A 23,075-nucleotide genomic window follows, 5' to 3' on the forward strand; every position below is an offset into this window, starting at 1 on the left:
ATAGGGACGTGGTCGTTTGGGGTGTCGGAGCAAAATGTCGGAACTTCTCTTTCCAATGCAGAGAAACCTTGCAGTAATTCTAATGTACTGTGATTGGCAGTTGACTTCAGTTCTTTGTAGCATGCTTACTCAGGTTATTTCACTAACTATGTAACAATGCAGCCTCATTTTAAGCAATTGGATTTTTTGAACTTTACTTAAAATGTTATGTCAGGGTTTTTATTGTGCTTAATGTGTGCCATTTAGCTAAATTTTGTAGGATACGAAATTGTAAGTGGCTTAAAATGATTCTTAATAGAATCATGAATTGAAGATAATGCTAATAATTTAAGCACTGAGTTAGGTAGTGTTTGTGAAATGCTTAGAATGCTTCCTGGCACATGTTAAGGCCATGTAAGTGCTGCGTGTTGATAAACAGCTGAGCAAAAGTGGACTCTTAAGAAAGTATTGGGGCTGAGAGTTCTGTTCCAACCAGCTGCCCTTTGGTTATTTTTCAGAATAAAAGCAGAGTCTCATGGGATATGACATTTATATTTCCTTCACAAAAAACACTGCTGAGTGTTTTGTTGAGTAAAAAGGGTGTAGCCGTGGTAATAATACATTTAAAATATAGTTTATTTCATCTTTACCTTGCCTTGTTTTTTTTTTAAGCTAGCTTTTTATTGAGAATTCCACACATACAAAAGTATCAACTCATGACCAGTTATATTTCATTTATAATCCTACTTCTCCCTTTTTTTATTATTTGAAAGCAAACCCCAATTATCCTCTTATTTCATCTATAAGTATTTCAGTATCTCTATAGATGAGGACTCTTCTTTATTTTTAAAACTTTATTTTTAAAATGATGGTCAGGTGCAGTGGTTCATGCCTGTAATCCCAGAACTTTGGGAGGCCAAGCTGGGCGGATCACTTGAACCTAGGAGTTTGAGACCAGCCCGGGAAACATGGCGAAACCCCATGTCTTAAAAAAAAAAAATCAGCCAAGTGTGGTGATGCATGCCTGTAGTCCCAGCTACTTGGGAGGCTGAGATGGGAGGGTCACATGAGCCTGGAAGATCGAGGCTGCAGTGAGCCATGATTGTACCACTGCACTCCATCCTGGGTGATGGAGCAAGATTCTGTCTCAAAAAAACAAAACTCCAAAACAACGTCACAAAACAGTGCCATTGTTAGACCTGAAAATATTAAACATTTCCTACATCAAATACCCACCAACTTATTATCAATTTTTCTCTCTACTCTTTTGGAATCAGCATCTAAATAAAATTGGTTGATAAGGATTGTAAATCTCTTTGATCAACTGGTTCCCCTCCATCCCAGTTTTTTTCCCTTAGAGTTCATTTATTGAGAAACCAGATTGTTTGTCTTCTGAGTTTTCCTGTGGTCTGATATACTGCTTACATCTCCACTGTGTAAATTAACACCTTTTTCTCTTCTCTGTATTTCCTGTAAATCAATAATTGGAGGAAAAGCCTTGTCAGATTTAGTGTATATTTTATATCTGAGTCCAGTATTTCTTATATAATATTTTAAGATAAGTGTACTCTTTCAAAAAGTATTGAGACTATATGCTCAATTTTTTTAAACTGATGCTTTTAAGAAGGCTGCTTGATCATAAAAGTTTAGAGATCATTGGTCTGATGGGAAAAGCAAATAATTACTAAACAGTTTAGCAAGGTTGAGGTGCACATGGTGGGGCCTGGAGAAGTTCAGTCATGAGCCGTCACTTATGGGCACGTGGAATCTGACCCGGCACAGAGTTGGGAGAAGACAGGAGCTTTATAGACAGAAAATGTGGTCTTTGCCAAGTCCCAGGAGTGAAAGGGTGAGACAGTGCTCACAGCACACGAGTGTGGGTGCGTAGACAGAGCAAGGGTGGGTCCTGAAAAGGCCTGCAGGCTTTCTCATAGATTAGCAAGAGTGCTGGTTATGGAGGTTTCTAACATTTGTGAACAGATCGAAACTGTGTTAAATTGGGATTGCAGTAATCCTGGAAGGACAGGGATAGAGGGTGAAGGGGAAAAAAGGGTATGGATGTGAGACTTAATTGCTGATTTTCTTAAGACCTTTCTCCAAAGTAAATAAATGATGTGGCACATTTTTTGAACTGGCAAATTCTAAACTCTAGATATGATTATCTCTATAACATATCTTACTCCATCTTCTTTTGACTAAAAACTGTTCTTAATTAAATTACCATGAGACGTTCAATTCAGCAAATGTAGTTAGGCTAACCATATTTAATTAGAATTTAATATAATCCTAGGCCTGGCCAAACTATTAAGCAAGTGTGGGCAAAATATTGATAATTTTAGATATGCAGGAACTCAGTTTGCTTTCCATGTGTGCTTTTCGAAAAAAGAATAAATTGAAAAATAGAGGAAGCCCTGAAATCCAAGAAGCAAACTCTCTCACCTAGGCATGCAATAAAAGCAATTCTAGGATGATTGTTGTTCGGCCTGTAGTTCGTATTAGAAGCCATTCTTCTTGAATAAATAGTATGTTTAAGAAGCTGGGCAGAGGGAAGGCATATGCATATATTATCAACAAGGAGGGAGAAAAAGGCAATTAGTAACCATCCATAGGAGGGTCAGCAAGATTTATAAAGGAAATTTGTGATCCAAGTATGAAGCAAAATAAGGTGCAGAATAAATTTTAAGCAAGTAATAGATTACAGTAAGAGAACCCATTTGACCATTAACCTTGGGACATTCTCTTTCAAATGACATGGAGTAGTACTGAAATCTTTCTTTCTTTCTGAGTCTAGGTTATTGTGACTGGACTCAGAAAGAAATATTTCATTATTGCAGTGAATAACATTTGTGAACATTATTGTTCATAAATTATGCAGTGAATAACATTTATGAACATGTGATGTGTAAGATACATACTGTTTAGTTAAGTTTTTTGGCTCAACTTCTAGGCAGAGAACATTAAATGTAAATAGTGTTACCTAGTAGCATGTAAATGGAAATCTCCATAGTATGAAAGCAGTGCTGTTGCTAACAGAATTTAGGAGGGGGCAGATGAGGTGAAGGAAATGTGGGTGCTGATTTCCTTATTACATTGAGAGGAGCCAGGAGATTCTTTGTTCAAAATGGATGGCTTAAGAAGTCAAGGTATAAGCTGATTACCTAGAGCAGGTACCCAAAAATGTTTTGTGTAAGGAGCCAGATAGTAAATATTTTCAGTCTTGCAGGCCATCCCAAGTCTGTGGCAGCTACTCAACACTACCTTTGTAGCATGAAAGCAGCCACAGGCAGCCCATAAATGTGGCTCTGTTCTGGTGAAACTTTATGTACAAAAGCAGGTGCAGGCCAGACCTGACCTGTGCACTGTGGTTTGCTGACCTGGGATTCAGGGGTATAGAAGTTAGCATCAGAAGAGCTAAAAGTGAGACTTTTTACTTTATACTCTTCTACACTGTCTGATTTTGAAAAAAAGAAACATGTATTTTATAATATTAAAGATAGGGTTGGCAAATAGCAAATAAAAATACAGAATACCAGTGAAATTTGAACTTCAGATACATTATGAGTAATTTTATGGTGTAAGTATATTCCAAATCATGGGGGACATACTTACACTACAAAATTATTTGTTGTTTGTTTACAGTTTAAATTTGAGTGCCCTGTATTTTATCTGGCAACTCTAATTAAAGGGAAAAAGAATAAATTCATTATGTTCATATAATGTGATATAGCAGGGGTCCCCAACCCCCAGGCTGCAGAGTGGTACTGGTCCATGGGTCCCCAACCCCCAGGCTGCGGAGCGGTATTGGTCCATGGCCTGTTAGGAACCAGGCTGCCCAGCAGGAAGTGAGCAGCAGGTGAGCTGGCATTCCCACCTGAGCGCCGCCTCCTGTCAGATCAGTGGCAGCATGTGATTCTCATAGGAGTGCAAACCCTATTGTGAACTGCACATGTGAGGGGTCTAGGTTGTGTGCTCCTTATGAGAATCTAATGCCTGATGATCTGAGGTGGAACAGTCTCGTCTTGAAACCATCCCCTGGCCCTGTGGAAAAATTGTCTCCCGTGAAACCAGTCTCTGGTGCCAGAAAGGTTGGGGAGCACTGTGATATAGTATTAAAAGTGCTAATAAATATGGCATACTGCCTTTAAAATGTCTGGTAGCTCTTTCTCAGTGGCACTCATAATAGTGTTTTTTGATTTTTAAATGTGTGTCAAGCTGACTCTCCCCTCCGTGTATGCTGGGCTTTATTTTCCCTTTCCTAGTCACCAGTTTTGGGAAATAGAGATCTTCATTCTCATGCTGCTCCTCTAGTGCAAGTGCTCCACTTATTTTTAAGGAATTAATATAACAAAAAATCATGGGAATTTAGAAAACAACATGGAAGCTAATCACATTGGTGGAAGTGATAGGGAAATATTTAGGGGGAGAAGTTAAGGTATAAACTTTGTCAATGAAGTCCTATTAAAAACAACAAAAAAGTGAAGCTTAGGATGCATTTTATAAACTCTGACCAGAACACCTGTGTTTCTCTGTTTCTAGGTTTATGAACTGACGTTACATCATACACAGCACCAAGACCACAATGTTGTGACCGGAGCCCTGGAGCTGTTGCAGCAGCTCTTCAGAACGCCTCCGCCCGAGCTTCTGCAAACCCTGACCGCAGTCGGGGGCATTGGGCAGCTCACCGCTGCTAAGGAGGAGTCTGGTGGCCGAAGCCGTAGTGGAAGTATTGTGGAACTTATAGGCAAGTTACTAGCAAGGTCTACTCTTACAATCAACTTTGCAGTAATATAGTTGCACTCTGTTGATTATGGGCCTGCCCTGTGCTAAGCAGTCTGCATTCCATCTTCCTTGCCAAAACTTATAATACAAATTTCATCTTTATTTTATAAATAGGGGAGTTGGGCTGGGTGTGGTGGCTCACGCCTGTAATTTCAGCACTTTGGAAGGATCGCTTCAGCCCAGGAGTTTGAGACAGCCTGGCCAAGTGAGACCCTGTCTCTACAAAAAAAAAAAAAAAAATTAGCTGGGCATGGTGGCACATGCCTGTAGTCCCAGCTGCTTTGGGGGCTGAGGTGGTAGGATTGCTTAAGCCCAAGAGGTTGAGGCCGCAGTGAGTCTTGATGGCAGCTGCACTGAGCCTGGTGACAGAGCAAGATGCTGTCTCAAAATAAATTTAAAAATAAAATAAGAGAATTAAAGTTTAGCAGGTTGGGTGGCAAAATGAGGCCACACATTTAAAGCCCCTCCTCCTGATTCTTTCTCTGCCTTGGCTGCCTCCTGTGGCATTTTAGGTGCTGAGAAATGAAAACAGTAGGGAAAATAGTTCCAGGATCCTTATGTTAATTTGCCAGAAATGGCATCTTCAAGTCATCAGAGGGATCTGAGAGTTCCTTCCTGGCCTGACTTTAGAAAATCCGTCTGTCCCCAGCTCTGCGTCTGCCTCCACTGCCCAGTCAGCTCCTCTCCATGCTCTTGGGGCTGGGCCCTATCCCACCATGCAGTGCTGCCCTGGAGCAGTGAGCTTGGTGGGTCCTGTCTGGCATGAGAGCTGCCTTTGGGAGCTGGAGTGGGTGGGAATCTCTGAATCCCAGCCTCTACCACTGGGTCTGGTGCCTAGCAGGCTATGGATAAACTTTTGCTGTCTCCGGCCTCTCCTAAGCCACTGCAACATGGTCGGTGTAGTGCACACTGTGTGTGCAGCGTGGCCTTTACTCACAGCCTCCACATTAGAGAGAATCTGACTGAAGTCTTATTGCTGCCTTGTGTGAACATAAACCAGAACCATGAGCAGGAAATGTTAATCTGCCTTGTTTCCTGTCCTTTACACGGAAGAATTTTTTTCTGTAGGGAATGCATGCCTTACAAATAATGAGTGGAAATACCCATCGCTAATGAAAAGTTATACTTGACTGTTAGTCAACTAAATAATCTGAGATTTCTAATACTTTTAATTTGGCTTTTAAAATGCAATTTATCTTAGCTTTTTTGATTTCTTAGGTCATATCTTTAGAACTATATATTTGAATGTTAATGTAATTTTCATATTGAAATTAAAATGTTGAACTGCGATGTTAAGTGTTTCCTGTGGAAATACGTTCACATTTTCTCTAGTTTTAAAGTTGAATCAAGCTGTTTGAAGATTTTCACATTTTTTCTAGATTTTATCAGCTTGTTACTTTATCTGTCACTTTCTGTGATTTGCAGCTGGAGGGGGTTCCTCATGCAGCCCTGTCCTTTCAAGAAAACAAAAAGGTGATTATTTCAGAAATCAGAGTCTTGTGTTGAATCTTACTGATTTTCTTGTATTTCTGTAATGTAATGTATCTTGTATTTCTTGTAATACTGTATTGGACTCTGTGTATATCTCTTCTCAGACGAGTGATTATATGTGTGAATGTTGCTGGAATCTGATAACCAGGCCTGAATAGTTTTGTAGGGTGGCTTTTAAAAATTACTTTCATATCAGAATTGCTTTGTCATAAATTTTGAACGCATCATAAATTTCTAATGTTTGGGGTCAGCAGACTTTTTCTGTAAAGGGACAGAGTGTAAACATCTTAGCTTTATGGGCCATATGGTCTCTTTTGCAACATTCAGCTCTGCCCTGTGACAGGAATGCAGTTGTAAAGACATGAGCTACTGGCCAGCTATGTTCCAGTAGAACTTTACTTACAGAAACAGACAGGCTGTAGTTTGCCCATACCTGCCTTAGGGAATGTATTGTTATATTTTGTGAGTTAACTTACCTTCTCAGTAAATTTTATTTAGTATTAGTCAGGAATATTATTAAGTAGCTTCTTTTCCAGCCTGGTCAACATAGTGAGACCCGGTCTCTACCAAAACAAAAACAAAACAAAAAAACAGCCACTCATGTGGCATGTGCCTGTAGCCTCAGCTGCTGCTCAGGGGGCTGAGGCAAGAGGATTGTTTGAGCCCAGGAGTTTGAGGTCACAGTGAGCTGTAGTCATGCCACTGCACTCCAGCCTAGGCAACAGAATGAGACCTTGTGTCTTAAAAAAAAAAAAAAAGTTTCCTTTGTTGGGTTATTTTAATTTGGACCTGGTTATCATTTTTCAGCCATATTTAACTTTGTACATATCAGAATGTTCTGATAAAACTTAACTTTTATTAAAGTGTTTGTGATATAATCTGCTAGTTTTGGTACACATTATCTTTTGCAATGCCAGTTATTTTCTTTTCCAGTGTGGATTTGCATAGGAAAAAAATTGCTGTCACTTTCTATTTTGAAATCTTAAAAGACTGATCCTTTTTTGTGTCATGATTTGAGTATTTAATTGAGAGCCTAATGCCTAATATTATTTGCAGTATTAAATGGGATCTTAACAGGAATAACATTCTAGCCTTCATTGAATTAAGTAAACATTTCTTAAGAGAACTTGGAATCTATAATACTTGCGTCATCATAGTATGAGATACTTAATCAAGTTTGAGATTTTAGTGAAACATTGTTTAGAAGCCAAAAGGATTCTAGGAAAAATTAATCTCTATATTCTTGAATTAGGAGAGATTTTTGGACGCGTGACTAAGTTACTCTGACACTTGTTTGTTTCTTAGTCGCTTTTTCCAGTGGCAGTGAAAACGAAGATGACTGATTCACATTGCTGAGATGAGTTTATCCTCTTCTGGCTGGGACGTGGGATATATCCTGTCTCTTTTAAGCCTTTTTGGTATCTTTCCCCCATTTAGAGCTGTGTCTTCAAACTCTTTTGTTATAGCTGGAAAATCCTTTTTAAGTGAAATCTGCCCAAATTATAAGACAGATGAAGGTAGAGTTGTGTTGGATATAGGATTAGGGTGAAAGTGGTGGGGGTGTCCTGGAGCCTCTCTTCTGGTGGCAGCCTAGCTCTTGTGCCTTTGAGGAAATTACCCTGGGGACGGCTCTATGGAACATATTTGCAAACCACTGATTGGGAAGATAGAGATGGCTTTTGTTAAGATCTGAATTCACCTTTTTGGCATTTTATTTGATTTCTCAAGGTAAAGAACTTATTTTGTAATAAAGTTTCCTATTATTTAGTAGATAGGCCAAGTTGCTGTGTTAATTCCATGTAGATTTTGGGTTTCCTTTCCTCATTTTTTCACTTTTAATCTCACATCATTGTAAGTTTATGGAAGTTATCATACTTCTGACTTTTTCTTTGAAGAGCAGAAATTAGAAATTCCCAATAATTATTTTGATAGTGTCATTTAATGACACTCATATGTGATGTAGCCACAAAGATTTAATGAGTTCCGTTTTAAATCATATTAGACTGTTGGTTTCATTTGTTCTCATTAATGTAATTCTGAAGATGAACAATAAAATGTATTTTTAGAACTTTCAAATGAAGTATTATTTCATCCTTCCAGACCATATAATGCTTAAGTTCTGATTGTTAATCATAAAGTCCAGAAAATTAAAAGATAATAAAATGAAAGTGACTTTTAGGTATTAGAGTTTTATTATAAATTCTGGTGTGTCATTGGAGCTGTGACATGAATATTTCAAAGGCCAATAGCATTGGATCTTTACAGTTATAACTTACCATTTTTAAGTTTAAGTAGTAATATAGATTATTTAATAATCCAAATCAATAAATATTAATTATTAAAATGTTTTGTGGTATAGTTTGAGAATCATTGCTTTTAACTTTTTCCATATAGGTTTATTGACTTTAATAGCATTCTAAACATAACATCTCTACATTCTTTGTGTTTAAAACTGTGGAGGTATAAAAATACTTATATATGATGATTATATTAGAGTAAATTAAATATTCTTATGAGTTTCATTTTAGAGTGCATTTACTTAATTTTGAAGTCCTTATTTTTAGCAAACTAAAAGGAATGTTGGTACATTATTTACTAGGCAAAGTGCTCTTAGGAGAAGAAGAAGCCTTGGAGGATGACTCTGAATCGAGATCGGATGTCAGCAGCTCTGCCTTAACAGGTAATTCTCACTAGTTAGCCGCTGGTGTGGACCTTCACTGTCTGCCATCCACCCCTTGCCCTTCCTGCCCGTCCCCCTGCACCTGGTGGACAGCACGACTGGGGGCAGCAGTGGAGCCAGGTTGCTTAAATGGGGCATATTCGGGCTTCTTTTATAATGCTTACTCTGAAGCTTGTGTGTCTGTGGTGTTTGCATCATATATTTGTTGTTTTCCGTGGTTTAGGCTGTTTTAAAATTAGGTTTATGGCTTGAGCATAGGGCTTTGTGAGTAGGGGATGGCAGGTCGAAACATCTCATGAGTTGGATGGGTTATGCTGGGGGTTGGGAAATGGGATGAAAAATTATGGGATGAAAAATTGCCTATGGATAGTTTAACTTGAAAGAATCTGCCTTTGTTTACAGATAGTTATCTTTTTTTTTTTTTTTGAGATAGAGTCTCACACTGTCACTCAGTGCAGATACCCAGTGTCACTGGAGTGCAGTGGTGTGCTCTTGGTGCACTGCAGCCTCCGCCTTCTGGGTTCCAGTGATTCTCCTGCCTCAGCCTCCCAAGTAGCTGGGACTACAGGTGCCTGCCACCACGCTTGGCTAATTTTTGTATTTTTTTGTGGAGATGGGGTTTTGCCATGTTGGCCAGGCTGGTTTTGAACTCCTGACCTCAGGTGATCTGCCTGCCTCAGCCTCCCACAGTGCTGGGATTACAGGAGTGAGCCACTATGCCCGGCCAGTTACAGATACTTATCTAATGAAATTCTCTGTGTACTTTATAAAAGATGAGGATTAACTTAAGGTACTAATAACTGGATTATATGAGGGTGGTTTTGGTTGTATAATCCTATCTAAAAGAATATTTTAGCTATAACTGAAAGTAAGACTTAAATATTTAGAGAGGAAAATCTGAATAATTCTAGTAGTAATTATTTATTTACAAAATAAAAATAGATTTTTTTTGATTACACAAATTAAACAACAATAAAACATCACAGCAATCTGGATACTATAAAGCTCACATGCTTACCAACCCAACTGCCCCAGGAGTGACCACTGCCAACAGCTTCATGTCGACCTTTTTGCCATAATTTTTATATAGCCTTTTTTGTTTTTAAATGGTAATTTAGAAAGTCAACTAGGAAAATGTGTTACAGGTTTATCTTCCAGGAGAATAGGACTGGAGTCGAGATCTTGAATGTGGCTTGGAGGAAGGCAAGCCCACCCCAGAGAGATGAGTTGACAGTTGTTTCTGACCGCTGCTTGCTTAGAGGACCTGCGTGTCTGTGACCGCCTAGCTTTGCGCCCCTGACTAGGCTGCCCCTTAATTACAAATGTCTTTATATATTGCTCCAGCTAAGGCTTGGAGTAGTCGGTTAAGAACTTGAACTTCGGTTTTTGCAGTGAAACACCATTTGAGAATATTACCTTCTGATAAGCCTTATTTTATAAGGTGGGTACTGTAGTGGGAGGCAGTGTGAGTGGTGCTTGAAGGATGCACTGCTGTCCTGCATTTCAGCGTCTTCAGGATGCTGTGCAGCTGAAACATTTGATAACAGTGGAACTGTTTGTTATTTTGCAAGCCTGTGATTCCCTATTGAATGTTTTCTCTCGCCATTTGACAAATGAGTGTTTCTCTGTCTTCAGCCTCAGTGAAGGATGAGATCAGTGGAGAGCTGGCTGCTTCTTCAGGGGTTTCCACTCCAGGGTCAGCAGGTCATGACATCATCACAGAGCAGCCACGGTCACAGCACACACTGCAGGCGGACTCAGTGGATCTGGCCAGCTGTGACTTGACAAGCTCTGCCACTGATGGGGATGAGGAGGATATCTTGAGCCACAGCTCCAGCCAGGTCAGCGCCGTCCCATCTGACCCTGCCATGGACCTGAATGATGGGACCCAGGCCTCCTCGCCCATCAGCGACAGCTCCCAGACCACCACCGAAGGGCCTGATTCAGCTGTTACCCCTTCAGACAGTTCTGAAATTGTAAGTGGGCAGAGGGGCCTGACATCTTTTTTTTTATTTTTTATTTGAGACAGAGTCTCATTCTATAGTGCAGTGGAGGCCGGGCACAGGGGCTCATACCTGTAATCCCAGCACTTTGGGAGACTGAGGCAGGTGGATCACTTGAGATCAGGAGTTCGAGACCAGCCTGGCCAACATGGTGAAACCCTGTCTCTACTAAAAATACAAAAATTACTTGGGCGTGGTGGCACATGTCTGTAGTCCCAGCTATTAGGGAGGCTGAGGCAGGAGAATTGCTTGAGCCTGGGAGGCAGAGGTTGCAGTGAGCCGAGATCGTGACACTGCACTCCAGCCCGGGCAACAGAGCAAGACTCCATTTCAAAAAATAAAAATAAAAAAATAAAGTGCAGTGGCTCGTTCTCAGCTCACTGCAACTTCTGCCTCCCAGGCTCGAGCGATTCTGCCACCTCAGCCTCCTGAGTAGCTGGGATTACAGGTGGGCACCACCACACTCAGCTAATGTTTGTATTTTCAGTAGAGACAGGGTTTCACCATGTTGGCCAGGCTGGTCTCAAACTCCTACCTTATGTGATCCACCCACCTTGGCCTCCTAAAGTATTGGGATTATAGTTGTGAGCCACCATGCCCGGCCCTGCCACCTGCCATCTTTTGAGTTCTTCCCTGGAGACCCAGACCTGAACCCTCCTGCTTGTTCTCTTCTTATCTAATACCCCTATTGACAGCGCAGCTTAGATCATTAATGGAGAGCTTGACCTCATCTGATACCTTCACTGAAGGAAACAACTTAGTGTCTTTTGTGTTGAACACTGAGGTAAAAAATGGAATAGTTGATTGTATGAACTCTGCTAAAATTGAGTGCATTTTACATTTTTTAAGGCCTTGTTGGGCCCTGGTTAAATAATTATTTTTAAAAATCCTTAAGGAGCCTATTATAAACAGATCTGTGGTCTTAATGAAATGTGATTAATACTGTGCATTATTTTAAGAACTTTTGACTTTTCAAAAAACTTTTACAACATTTCCCATTTGATAGCGGCATAGGTTTAAGCACCTCTCATCTCTAAGTTAGTGGACAAGAAACCCTCATGGATAGTCTGATAATGTTTGCTACAAGTCCATGTTGAGTTTTATACTCCATTTTATTTTCAGTTTTAAAAACTGTGGTTAAATATGTGTAACATAAAATTTACGTTCTTAACCATTTTTTGCGTATACAGTTCGCTGGTATTAAATACATTTAAATAATGTCATGGAATCATTGCTACCACCCATCTCTGTAACCTTTTGATCATGTAACACTGAAGCTCTGTTCCCATTGAACTCTATTCCTCCTTTCCTGCCAAGTCCCTGGCAACCACGATTCTTCTTTCTGTCCTCTGAATTTGACTACTTTAGGTTCTCATATACTTTAGGAGTCACACAGTATTTGTTTTACTTAGCATAATGTCCCCAAAGCTCATGCATGTTGTAGCCTATGTTAGAACTTCCTAATGTTTCAGGCCAAATACTATTCCATTGTATGGATAGGCCACATTTTGCTTTTCCACTCCTCTGTCCATGGACACTTGTATTGCTTCATGTTTTAGCCATTGTGAATCAAGCTGTTATGAACATGGGTGTACAGATAGCTCCTGGAGACTCTGCTTTCCATTTTTTTGGCTAAATAGCCAGAAATGGAGTTGCTTTTACATTCCAATTTTTATTTAAAACATTCATATCATTGAGTGTTTTACTTAATAGTATAGTAGTTAACAAACTTAATAAAGTAGTATTTTGGTAATAATTTGCTGGTAGTCCATTGTTCAGTTTTTTTAGGTAAATTACACAGGACATTTCAAGTGGACATGAAACATCTTGTGATGTGGAATCATGCCCCAAGCTGATGGCTAAACATATGAAATACCATACCCTAAATTTAGTAGATTTAGTCTTTGCAATTTAGGAGATAACCTGTTATATTGTTAGGTTTTTGTCTAAAAGCTTTGTCCTCATATTTCCAACTTGCTGTAAAATTTGTTTGTGAAGACAAATATTTTTGTATGGGTTTTTTCTTTTTCATATTAAAAAGAAATGTCCACATTGAAATTTTTTTGGAGTTTTTAGAGCTAATAGTGCTTTTCATAATGTAGTGGGAATGAGTGATCAGTAAGCTCTTAGCAGTTTCCATGCGTGCATTTCTGTGCCTTGAAATAAATGACAGATGAGTACATTTGTGTTCTGTGTGTAAAATGTGCTCTTTCCTCGTTGCACTTCCATTTTGGAGGGCTTGTCTCTTGGTGATCACACTTCAAAATTCTCACAGCCCCCCTTGAACCATTTAGGTGTTAGACGGTACCGACAACCAGTATTTGGGCCTGCAGATTGGACAGTCCCAGGATGAGGATGAGGAAGCCACAGGTATTCTTCCTGAGGAAGCCTCGGAGGCCTTCAGGAACTCTTCCATGGGTATGTGGACTACAGGTGATGCGCTACAAAGTGGTTTGTATTCAGACCTGGACATCTTAATTATATCTTTGCTTCCAAGAAGAAATCCTTTGATACTGTTTTCTGAGTTCTGAATAGCTGATGAAAATGACCAATTGAGGAATAATCATACTTTTTCTTGATCTAAATCTTATACTTTTGAGTTATCTTAGCATAAATGTATAATTGTATTTTAAGTGGAAATTTGTCACTTAATCTTGATTTCTCTGTTTTTAAAGCCCTTCAACAGGCACATTTATTGAAAAACATGAGTCACAGCAGGCAGCCTTCTGACAGCAGTGTTGATAAATTTGTGTTGAGAGATGAAGCTACTGAACCGGGTGATCAAGAAAACAAGGTGAGGGACATAGACTTGAGACGACTTGGTGTTTCTGAGCTTGTGTGAGGATTTAAAATCGCCCTGGCTACTGTCTACTTTATTGCTTTCCCATCCCTGGGCCTTTAAATTTCCCCTTTAAATACCAGCTCTTCCCAGGCCTGTTGTTTTCTGCCTTTCCAGGTACTACCCACAGCCTTGAGAATTGCCTGAGTTCTGCCTCCTTTGAGAGTGTGCCCCAGACAAATCTATTCTGTACTGAATGTTTCCTTGTCTGATTTCTTGGATCATTCATTTGATGGTTGCATATGGCCTGCAATGTTTCTTGTTTTGGTTCTACTGAACTGTTCTAAAAGTCTCTCTTCATATTATCTTTTTACATGTAAATGTAACTGTCTTCACTTTTAATTCCTCAAGGACAAGGAATAGCGTTTCACAGTTCGTCCCATTAATCAGAATTATAGCCTTTGGCATCTCCCTATCTACCAGGCCCACTTCCTCTTAGATTTGGGCTTCCCCAGGCTGTTGCCTTTCCCCAAGTAGCTTCTGCTTGTCCTGTAGAAGACCTTTCATGCTTTGCTTCCACAGCAGCCGTTCCTGAATGCCTAGTGTCAACTGCCTTCTTACCACGCCCACCCTCCCTGCATGCTGCATTTATCCCCTGCCACAGCCCTGTGACCCTGTGTCCTGCTGCCTCTGACTTGTCTGTTTCTGCTTGGCCATGGTCTCTGTGAGGTCAGGTGTGCATATGGGCACAAACCAGGGCATCTCTTTATCCCCAGCACCTGGCATGAGTGCTGCTCTAGAACTATCTGTTGAATGAACTAATGCATGAATGTATTGTTGAGTATGAGACAAACAAGTGTCATTGTCTCCTTTCTAGCCTTGCCGCATCAAAGGTGACATTGGACAGTCCACTGATGATGACTCTGCACCTCTTGTCCATTGTGTCCGCCTTTTATCTGCTTCGTTTTTGCTAACAGGGGGAAAAAATGGTGAGTACAAAAGGGGATGTGCACAGTTGAAGGAAATAACTAGGTTTCAGAGGTCAGCTTGGTGGCCTGTTTTTGCCTTGTGTGCAGCAGAGGAAGTAGAATCTGAGGATGAGTTTGGTTTTCACTAGCCGAGGGGAGGGAGGAAATGATGGGAGCAGGTAGGTTATTGGGTCTGGTTTTGTTCATTTGAAAACAATCTGTTGTTTGAGGCTGAAGATGGCTTGGGTGATTTCTTGGCAGTGCTGGTTCCGGACAGGGATGTGAGGGTCAGCGTGAAGGCCCTGGCCCTCAGCTGTGTGGGAGCAGCTGTGGCCCTCCACCCGGAATCTTTCTTCAGCAAACTCTATAAAGTTCCTCTTGACACCACGGAATACCCTGGTATGTTAAAAGTTCACATCTTATTTTCTCAGATTTAATCATTATTGTAAAAACTATTTCAGTATTGACTATTTTAGTTTCAGAGCAGTAAGTGTTTTGAGTTCATTTGGGATATTTGACCTGCGTTGTAGCTCTTCAGAAAACACATGAATGGTGAAGTTCTTTGTTTCATGGGTTCCCTTTAGATGAAACCCATAGAGGAAAAAAGTAGAAACCTCAGCACGTAAGAGCCAACATATATACACATCAGATTTAAACCTAAAGCACAAATTGTGCCTGGTCACAGTGGCGCTGAGTCGCACTCAGCAAGGCCAGGCATTCACACTCAGGGTGAGTGGGAACCAGGACTGGTTCAGGCAGCAGTGGACCCGTGTCTCCATCGCGCCCATGCTTACTGTGGAGCCTTCTCGTTCTCTCTTTTTCTTTGGGTGAGAGGGTACACTTGTGTTTTTGAATTTATATGAGGTAAGTGTGTAATAGGGTTTTTCCTAATCTTTTTTAAGTGGAATCTGGAATTTTAATCAGATTTATTATCTGACAACCTAGAATTATAATCCAGAAAGTCTGTGGTATTGAGGACATATTGGCAATATGATGAATCTCTAATTCTTAAATCCTGAAACTTTTTATTTTTATCACTTAGGGTTATTATAGTGAAGTCATTTCTGAATTTGGATCTTCTCTTCACACCTCTTTTTCTCTTTCCTGAGAATTAAGCTTTTGTTTCGAGTTAGAAAGTTGATAGTAGGGAATTGTTCCATGGCTGAGCAATTTATCTCCACAGAGGAACAGTATGTCTCAGACATCTTGAACTACATTGATCATGGAGACCCACAGGTTCGAGGAGCCACTGCCATTCTCTGTGGGACCCTCATCTGCTCCATCCTCAGCAGGTCCCGCTTCCACGTGGGAGATTGGATGGGCACCATTAGAACCCTCACAGGTAACGGCCAGTTTTTCAGCTGTGTTTTTTCTAGATATGCTTACTAAGGTTTAAGTTTAGATGATGATGTTTGTTGCTTGTTCTTCTGGTTAGGAAATACATTTTCTTTGGCGGATTGCATTCCTTTGCTGCGGAAAACACTGAAGGATGAGTCTTCTGTTACTTGCAAGTTAGCTTGTACAGCTGTGAGGGTGAGCATAATCTTCTGTGGAACCATTTCTTCACTTAGTGGACATTTTATCATTGCTACAATTAAAATTGGAGCTTAATAGGAAATATTTCCATACACTCTAAAGCTGTAACCAGTAATACCCACCATGTATCCATCTCTCAGCTTTAGAAAGAAAACGTTGCCAGTAAAGTTAATGCTTCATAAACTTCAGTTTAAGTTCTAATTCTCAGAATATTTGTTTGAAATAGACCTCTTCCTAAAGGATATATTTAGAAATAACCTATCATTAAGTGTAAAGTCTGTTGAATATGCTGGGCACGGTGACTCACGCCTGTAATCTGAGCACTTTGGGAGGCCAAGGTGGAAGGATTGCTTGAGCCCAGGAGTTCAAGACTATGGGCAACATAGTTTACCCTGTCCCTACAGAAAATTAAAAAAAAAAAAAAAAAAGTAGCTGGGTATGGTGGTGCATACCTGTAGTCTCAGCTACTCGGGAAGCTGAGGTGGAGGGGGGATTGCTTGAGCCCCAGAGATCAAGGCTGCAGTAAGGCGTGGTTACACCACTGCCCTCTAGCCTGGGCAACAGAGTGAGACTGTCTCAAAAATAGTAGTAATAATAATCAGTTGAATTAAAAAAAAAAAAAAAACCACTGTGCTAGGCCCATAGTATGGTAAGAGTTAAAGTGAGCCTTAGGGATTATTTACTCAACCTCTGTTTCTGTATAAAGTGGAATAGGCTCAATTCTTTAAGTGATAGCATGTTGAACCTTTCCATACCAGCTGGCTCATAAGTCACAACTGGCCAGTCAACAAGAGTAAAAATTAACTGGTAAAAATCAAAGCAAAAAACCTACAATTGTCAAATTTGTGGGATAACTCCCCCTTTTAAAATGTCATGCCTGACAGTAATTTCTCTCTAGTTTCCAGGTTTTCAGTCAGTTGTGTCTTTTTTGAGCAGAAGGAAGCATGCTAACAACTCAATCTTGTGGCTAGCTGGGGGTCTTTATGTCAGCCATGCATGTGATGGTGCCCCTGGGTGCTTGGGGCTGCAGGGGAGGGGTACAGCAGTAGGGGCCTGTTCTGTTCTCTCGTGCTGTGGAGTACATAGTGACATAGTGGGGTGGTCCTTGGTGTAGGTCCCTTGTTCCTACCCCTGGGTCTGAGATTTATTTAGAAGTGGTGTTGGGGCTGTGCGGCAGGCCCCTCTGTAACTGATCAATGTTTGTGAAGTTGCCGTTTGAGAATTGAAACCATGACATAAGCAGAAATGGAAGGAAGAAAGAACCAGTTATGTGAAAGGGACACATTTAGTTTTAAGCTTGTATTTACTGAGATAAAGTATTCTTAATCAATGTTCTTGAGAGGTGTGGGAAAAGTGCAACATCCTGGTTGCAGTTAAACCCAGAACATTGTGTGTTGAAGAGTGACGGTTCTCAAACCGTCAAGACGTGGGTACTGAGTGGGACTAACCTGCTGTCCTCTTGCCTTGGACCTTGTGTTCCAGCACTGTGTCATGAGTCTCTGCAGCAGCAGCTACAGTGAGTTAGGACTGCAGCTGATCATCGATGTGCTGACTCTGAGGAACAGTTCCTATTGGCTGGTGAGGACAGAGCTTCTGGAAACCCTTGCGGAGATTGACTTCAGGTAAGTGAGTCACATCCATTAGATTTCATGAACTAAGCTCAATTGAAAGTTCTGGGATCACTTGATGCAAGGAATGATGTTATCAAGTACCCTGTCCATCAGAAATCTGAGTGGTTTAGGTAGATGACAGTGATTTTCTCCTCCCAGTGGCTTTTTGCTGAACTTTGCCCTATGCTTGGAATTTTATTTTATTTTATTATTTACTTGGAGACAAGATCTTGCTCTGTCGCCCAGGCTTGAATGCAGTAGCACAATCATAGCTCACTGAAGCTTTGAACTCTAGGACTCAAGTGGTCCTCCTGCCTCAGCCTCCCGATTAGCTAGGACAATAGGTGTGTGCCGTCACACTGGCTAATATTTTTTGTAGAAATGGGGTCTTGCTATGTTGCCCAGGCTGGTCTCAAACTCCTGGGCTCGATTGATCCTCCAATCTTGGCCTCCCAAAGTGCTGGGATTACAGGCATGAGCCACTGTGCCTGGCCTAGAATTTTAAAATATAAGTAGAAGAGTAGATTTTTTTTTTTTTTGGTAGTCCTCGTCATTTAAGTATTCTGGATAGTGGGAATAAAAGAGCTTAGAATTTTTCATCTTTGTCTTAAACTTTTAAAAAAATGTAGCTTATATTAATTCTGCTTGTTTAAAAAGAATATACTCTTCATTATACTGAACCTAGGTAAGACAGCTGGTTTATATTTTGTTGCAATTAAAAAACGTGAGCTGTGGTTGCAGTGAGCCAAGATTGTGGCCATTGCACTTCAGCCTGGCAACAGAGTGAGACTCGGCCTCAAAAAAAAAAAAAAAAAAAAAAAAAAAAAACATGAGCTGTGTTGGCACTTTCATTTTCTAAGAGTAAAGTTTTGGCTGGAGAAGTTTTCTTTCAGTACTTTCTTTTAGAAGGGAAATTTTCCTTTATAATTTAGGGTTTTTTTTTTTTTCCAAGCCACCTTTTATAGAGCCTTTGTGGGTTATTTCATTTAATCCTTAGAATGTTTATAAATCTGGGCTTGTTCTCGGCTCCACCCACAGATAGGGATGCTGAGCGTGCGTGAGTGGGCTGCAAGATAGCAGGTTATGGAGGGCCCAGCTCACCCCTTCTGTGGCTTGAGCCAATTTTATAGGGCACTTACAGAGTCTTTTGAAATAGTATTTATTTTGAAGAAAAAGAAAAACAGTTTACTGAGTACTGTCTTATTGAGTCTGGAATTGTGAGAGGAATGCCACCTCTATTTATTTAAAGCCATTGGCCTTTTCTGTTGTTTTGAGTAAGTGCTGCCCAAGGTCCTTCCAGGGCACCTGGATGAGCCTGCTCTGGAGCAAGCTGGCGGTAAGTGTTTACTGAGTAACTAAATGATTTCATTGTTAAATGTGCTCTTTTGTTAGGCTGGTGAGCTTTTTGGAGGCAAAAGCAGAAAACTTACACAGAGGGGCTCATCATTATACAGGGGTAAGCGGTTTATTTTTGTGAGATGCTGTTTTACCTTCAAGAAGGTGAAAGTGAGGCTTTCCTTGTGGAATTTCTCTAAATGCATTCGTCATGTTTTAGATGTTTATTTCACGGTTTATATCATGAAAGTTATAATTGTGTCATATGGATTTAAGTCTAGTAATGTTGAGTTCTTTCTCACTAGCTTTCCAAAATATCTTACCTAAAATTTAGTCAAATACAAGATTATGTTTATTTTTATTATCCTTCTCTCTAAAGCTTTTGAAACTGCAAGAACGAGTGCTCAATAATGTTGTCATCCATTTGCTTGGAGATGAAGACCCCAGGGTGCGACATGTTGCCGCGGCATCATTAATTAGGTATTTACCAGTATTTTATCTCTTTTCCTTTTTTGGTTGAAGTACTGAAAGATACGAGAATGGAAAGAGAGGGAAGAATTCAAAGGATGTAGAGCAGTATTCCTGAATCTGAGCTCATTTCAGCCATTCTATTCTTAAACTATAATGAAAAAAAAATCCAAAAAAGTCTAAAATTATAATTAAAAAAACAACAAAATACTAACTATCCATTGTAAAAAGTAATGCACTTTCACTGTAAAAATTTTGGACTATAGAGAATAGTACTAAGGAGAAAAAAAAATAACCTTCAATTCTGCTGCCACCTGGAGGTAATCACTGTTAATATTTTGCTGTATACTCTTTGAGTTTCTTGTTCAAAATCAGGTCAAAATTACATGCAATTTTGTAATCTGACAATTTTCACTTAATATTTTATTAGCATTTTCCTGTTATGAAACAGTAATTTTAGTTATGGGTCGTTGTTTTACTATGTGGTTGTGATAAAATTTTATATAATTTTTTTGGCAATTGACTATTATACATAAATGTTTGTGTATAGTTTTCTTTTTCTGAGAATTCCTGCAAGCTGAGTTACCAGGCCCGGCTTTGAATTTTTTTTTTTTTTTTTTTTTTTTTGAGACAGAGTCTTGCTCTGTTGTCCAGGCGCTATCTCGGCTCACTGCAACCTCTGTCTCCCTGGTTCAAGCGATTCTCCTGCCTCAGCCTCCCGAGTAGCTGGGATTACAGGGGCACACCACCACGCCCAGTTAATTTTTGTATTTTTAGTAGAGACAGGGTTTCACCATATTGGCCAGGCTGGTCTCGAACTCTGACCCTGTGATCCACCTGCATTGGCCTCCCAAAGTGCTGGGATTACAGGCGTGAGCCATGGCGCCTGGCCAGGCTTTAAATTTAAAACAAATCTTCTAATAGCTTTATGGAGGTTATAATTTACATTTCTTGAAATGTACTCATTTTGAGTGTATAGTAAACTCCAATTTTATCACATTTCTGTCACCCCAAATGTATCCTTGTGCCCATTTGCTGTAACCTCCGGTTCCTGCCCCCACTCCTAGGCAGCCACTCATCTATTTTCTGTCCCTTAACATTTGTGTTTTCTCCAGGCGCTCACGCCTGTAATCCCAGCACTTTGGGAGGCCGAGGTGGGTGGATCACTTGAGGTCAGGAGTTCGAGACCAGCCTGGCCAACATGGTGAAACCTTGTCTCTACTAAAAATACAAAAATTAGTCGGATGTGGTGGCACACGCCTGTAATCCCAGCTACTCGGGAGGCTGAGGCAGGAGAATCACTTGAATCTGGGAGGCGGAGGTTGCAGTGAGCAGAGATCATTCCACTGCATTCCAACCTGGGCAACAGAGAGAGACTCTGTCTCAAAACAAACAAAGATTTGTATTTTCTGGACATTTTATAGTACTGGGGTCATAGTATAGATGGACTTTTGCATTTGGCTTCTTTTACTTAATTGTGAGATTGGTTCTTGTTGTAGCATGTATCAGTAGTTTGTTCATTTTTATTGGTGAAAGTATTCTATTATATGAATAATACCATATTTTATCTATCCATCAGATGGATATTATAGAGTTCACATTTTGGCTAATTTATGAATTATGGTACTGTGAACATTTGCCTGCAAGATTTTGTGTAGACATGTTTTCATTTCTCTTGAGTAGATCATCTAGAAGTGGATTTTTAAATAATTTTGGTACTTACTGCAAAACTGCTCTTCAAAAACATACCATTGTTCCTTCCTTCCTTCTTTCCTTCCTCCCTTCCTCCCTCCCTTCCCGCCTTCCCTCCCTTCCCGCCTTCCCTCCCTTCCCCACTTCCCTCCCTTCCCCACTTCCCTCTCCCTTTCCCTTTCCCTTCCCGCCTGCCTGCCTGCCTGCCTGCCTTCCTTCCTGCCTGCCCGCCTTCCTTCCTTCCTTCCTTCCTTCCTTCCTTCCTTCGTTTCTTTCTACATATACACATTTTTTAAAATTTCAATGGTTTTTGGGGTACAAGTGGTTTTTGGTTACATGGCTGAATTTTGGTTACATGGTGAAGTCTGAGATTTTAGTACACCTGTCACCCGAGTAGTGTACCTTGTACCCAATATGTAGTTTTTTGTCCCTCACCTTCCAGCCTTCCGCCCTGTGAGTCTCCAATGTCCATTATACCACACTGTATGCCCTTGTGTACCCACAGCTCACCTCCCACTTCTGTGAACATATAGCAGAAACATGCCAAAGTATACTCCCACTACCAGAATGTGATTGTGCCTGATTCTTCTCACCAGTACAAATATTTCAAAAAAAGTTAAATATGTATCAGTTTTTTGGGCAGAAGTTGATACTTCTCTTTATTTATTTTTTTTGAGATAGGGTCTCATTCTATGATGCCCAGGCTGGAGTGTGGTGGTGCGATCTCGGCTCACTGCAGTCTCTGCCTCCCAGGTTCAAGTGATTCCCACGTCAGCCTCCCAAGAAGCTGGAATTACAGGCGAGGGCCACCACTGCCAGCTAATTTTTGTATTTTTTGGTAGAGATGGGGTTTCACCATGTTGGCCAGACTGGTCTCAAACTCCTGACCTCAAGTGATCCACCTGCCTTGACCTTCCAAAGTGCTGGGATTACAGGCGTGAGCTACCACACCCGGCTGATATTTCTTTTTAAAATAACTTACCTTCTTTTGAAAGTAATACATGTTTAATGAACAGAATTTAAGGAAAATATAAAAAAAGGAAATAATCTTTGTAATCAAACTACTGAAAGAAAACCAAAGTTACATTTTGGTGCATATTTTTCATTTTCATCATTGTAATTTGCATTTCTTTGATTACTTGTGAGACACTCTTTTCATTTACTTAATAGGTTTATATGACTTGCCTATTCAGAGATTTCTCAGCTTTACCATTTTCTGCAAATGATAGCAACTTCTTTTTATTTGTTTGTTTGTGGAGACAGAGTCTCGCTCTGTCACTCAGGCAGGAATGCAGTGGTGGAATCTTGGCTCATTGCAACTATTGCCTCCTGGGTTCAAGCGATTTTCCTGCCTCAGCCTCCCAAGTAGCTGGGATTACAGGAGTGTGCCACCATGCCCGGCTAATTTTTGTATCTTTAGTAGAGATGGGGTTTTGCCATGTTGGCCGGGCTGATCTTGAACTCCTGGCCTCAAGCGGTCCCCTTGTCTCGGCCTCCCAAAGTGCTGGGATTACAGGCGTGAGCCACCGTACCCAGCCAGTAGTTACTTCTTATATTCTAGAAAAAATTCTACTCATGATCAAGTCTCCATGAGGAAAGAGACTTTAATTAAAGATAATGGGGCTTGCAGACCAATATGATAAAATAGTTGATTGTTTCTAAAAGTATTACTGAGTGTTGATGGCAGATATGAACCCTTTTGTTTTTGTAGGAAAATGTTACCCATATTCTCCATTTGAATTCAGTTTAGATTTG

At 40.3% G+C, this 23,075-nt stretch overlaps 1 protein-coding gene across 2 annotated transcripts in view; it reads left to right on the top strand.

Annotated features, from left to right (window-relative positions):
* HTT (huntingtin) overlaps positions 1-23,075 on the top strand; it is a 206,597-nt gene that overhangs the window by 74,910 nt on the left and 108,612 nt on the right. For both annotated transcript variants that reach the window (XM_063603488.1, XM_003812979.6), the window contains exons 9-21: positions 4,516-4,720; positions 6,184-6,231; positions 8,849-8,929; positions 10,565-10,905; positions 13,227-13,350; positions 13,608-13,726; positions 14,589-14,700; positions 14,941-15,078; positions 15,863-16,021; positions 16,115-16,212; positions 17,698-17,837; positions 19,218-19,281; positions 19,540-19,640. In XM_063603488.1, coding sequence (XP_063459558.1) covers positions 4,516-4,720; positions 6,184-6,231; positions 8,849-8,929; positions 10,565-10,905; positions 13,227-13,350; positions 13,608-13,726; positions 14,589-14,700; positions 14,941-15,078; positions 15,863-16,021; positions 16,115-16,212; positions 17,698-17,837; positions 19,218-19,281; positions 19,540-19,640 — 1,730 coding nt within the window. The remainder of the gene's footprint in view (positions 1-4,515; positions 4,721-6,183; positions 6,232-8,848; positions 8,930-10,564; positions 10,906-13,226; positions 13,351-13,607; positions 13,727-14,588; positions 14,701-14,940; positions 15,079-15,862; positions 16,022-16,114; positions 16,213-17,697; positions 17,838-19,217; positions 19,282-19,539; positions 19,641-23,075) is intronic.

The sequence above is a fragment of the Pan paniscus genome, chromosome 3, assembly GCF_029289425.2.
Source record: "Pan paniscus chromosome 3, NHGRI_mPanPan1-v2.0_pri, whole genome shotgun sequence".
In the NCBI taxonomy this organism is placed as follows: Eukaryota; Metazoa; Chordata; class Mammalia; order Primates; family Hominidae; genus Pan; species Pan paniscus.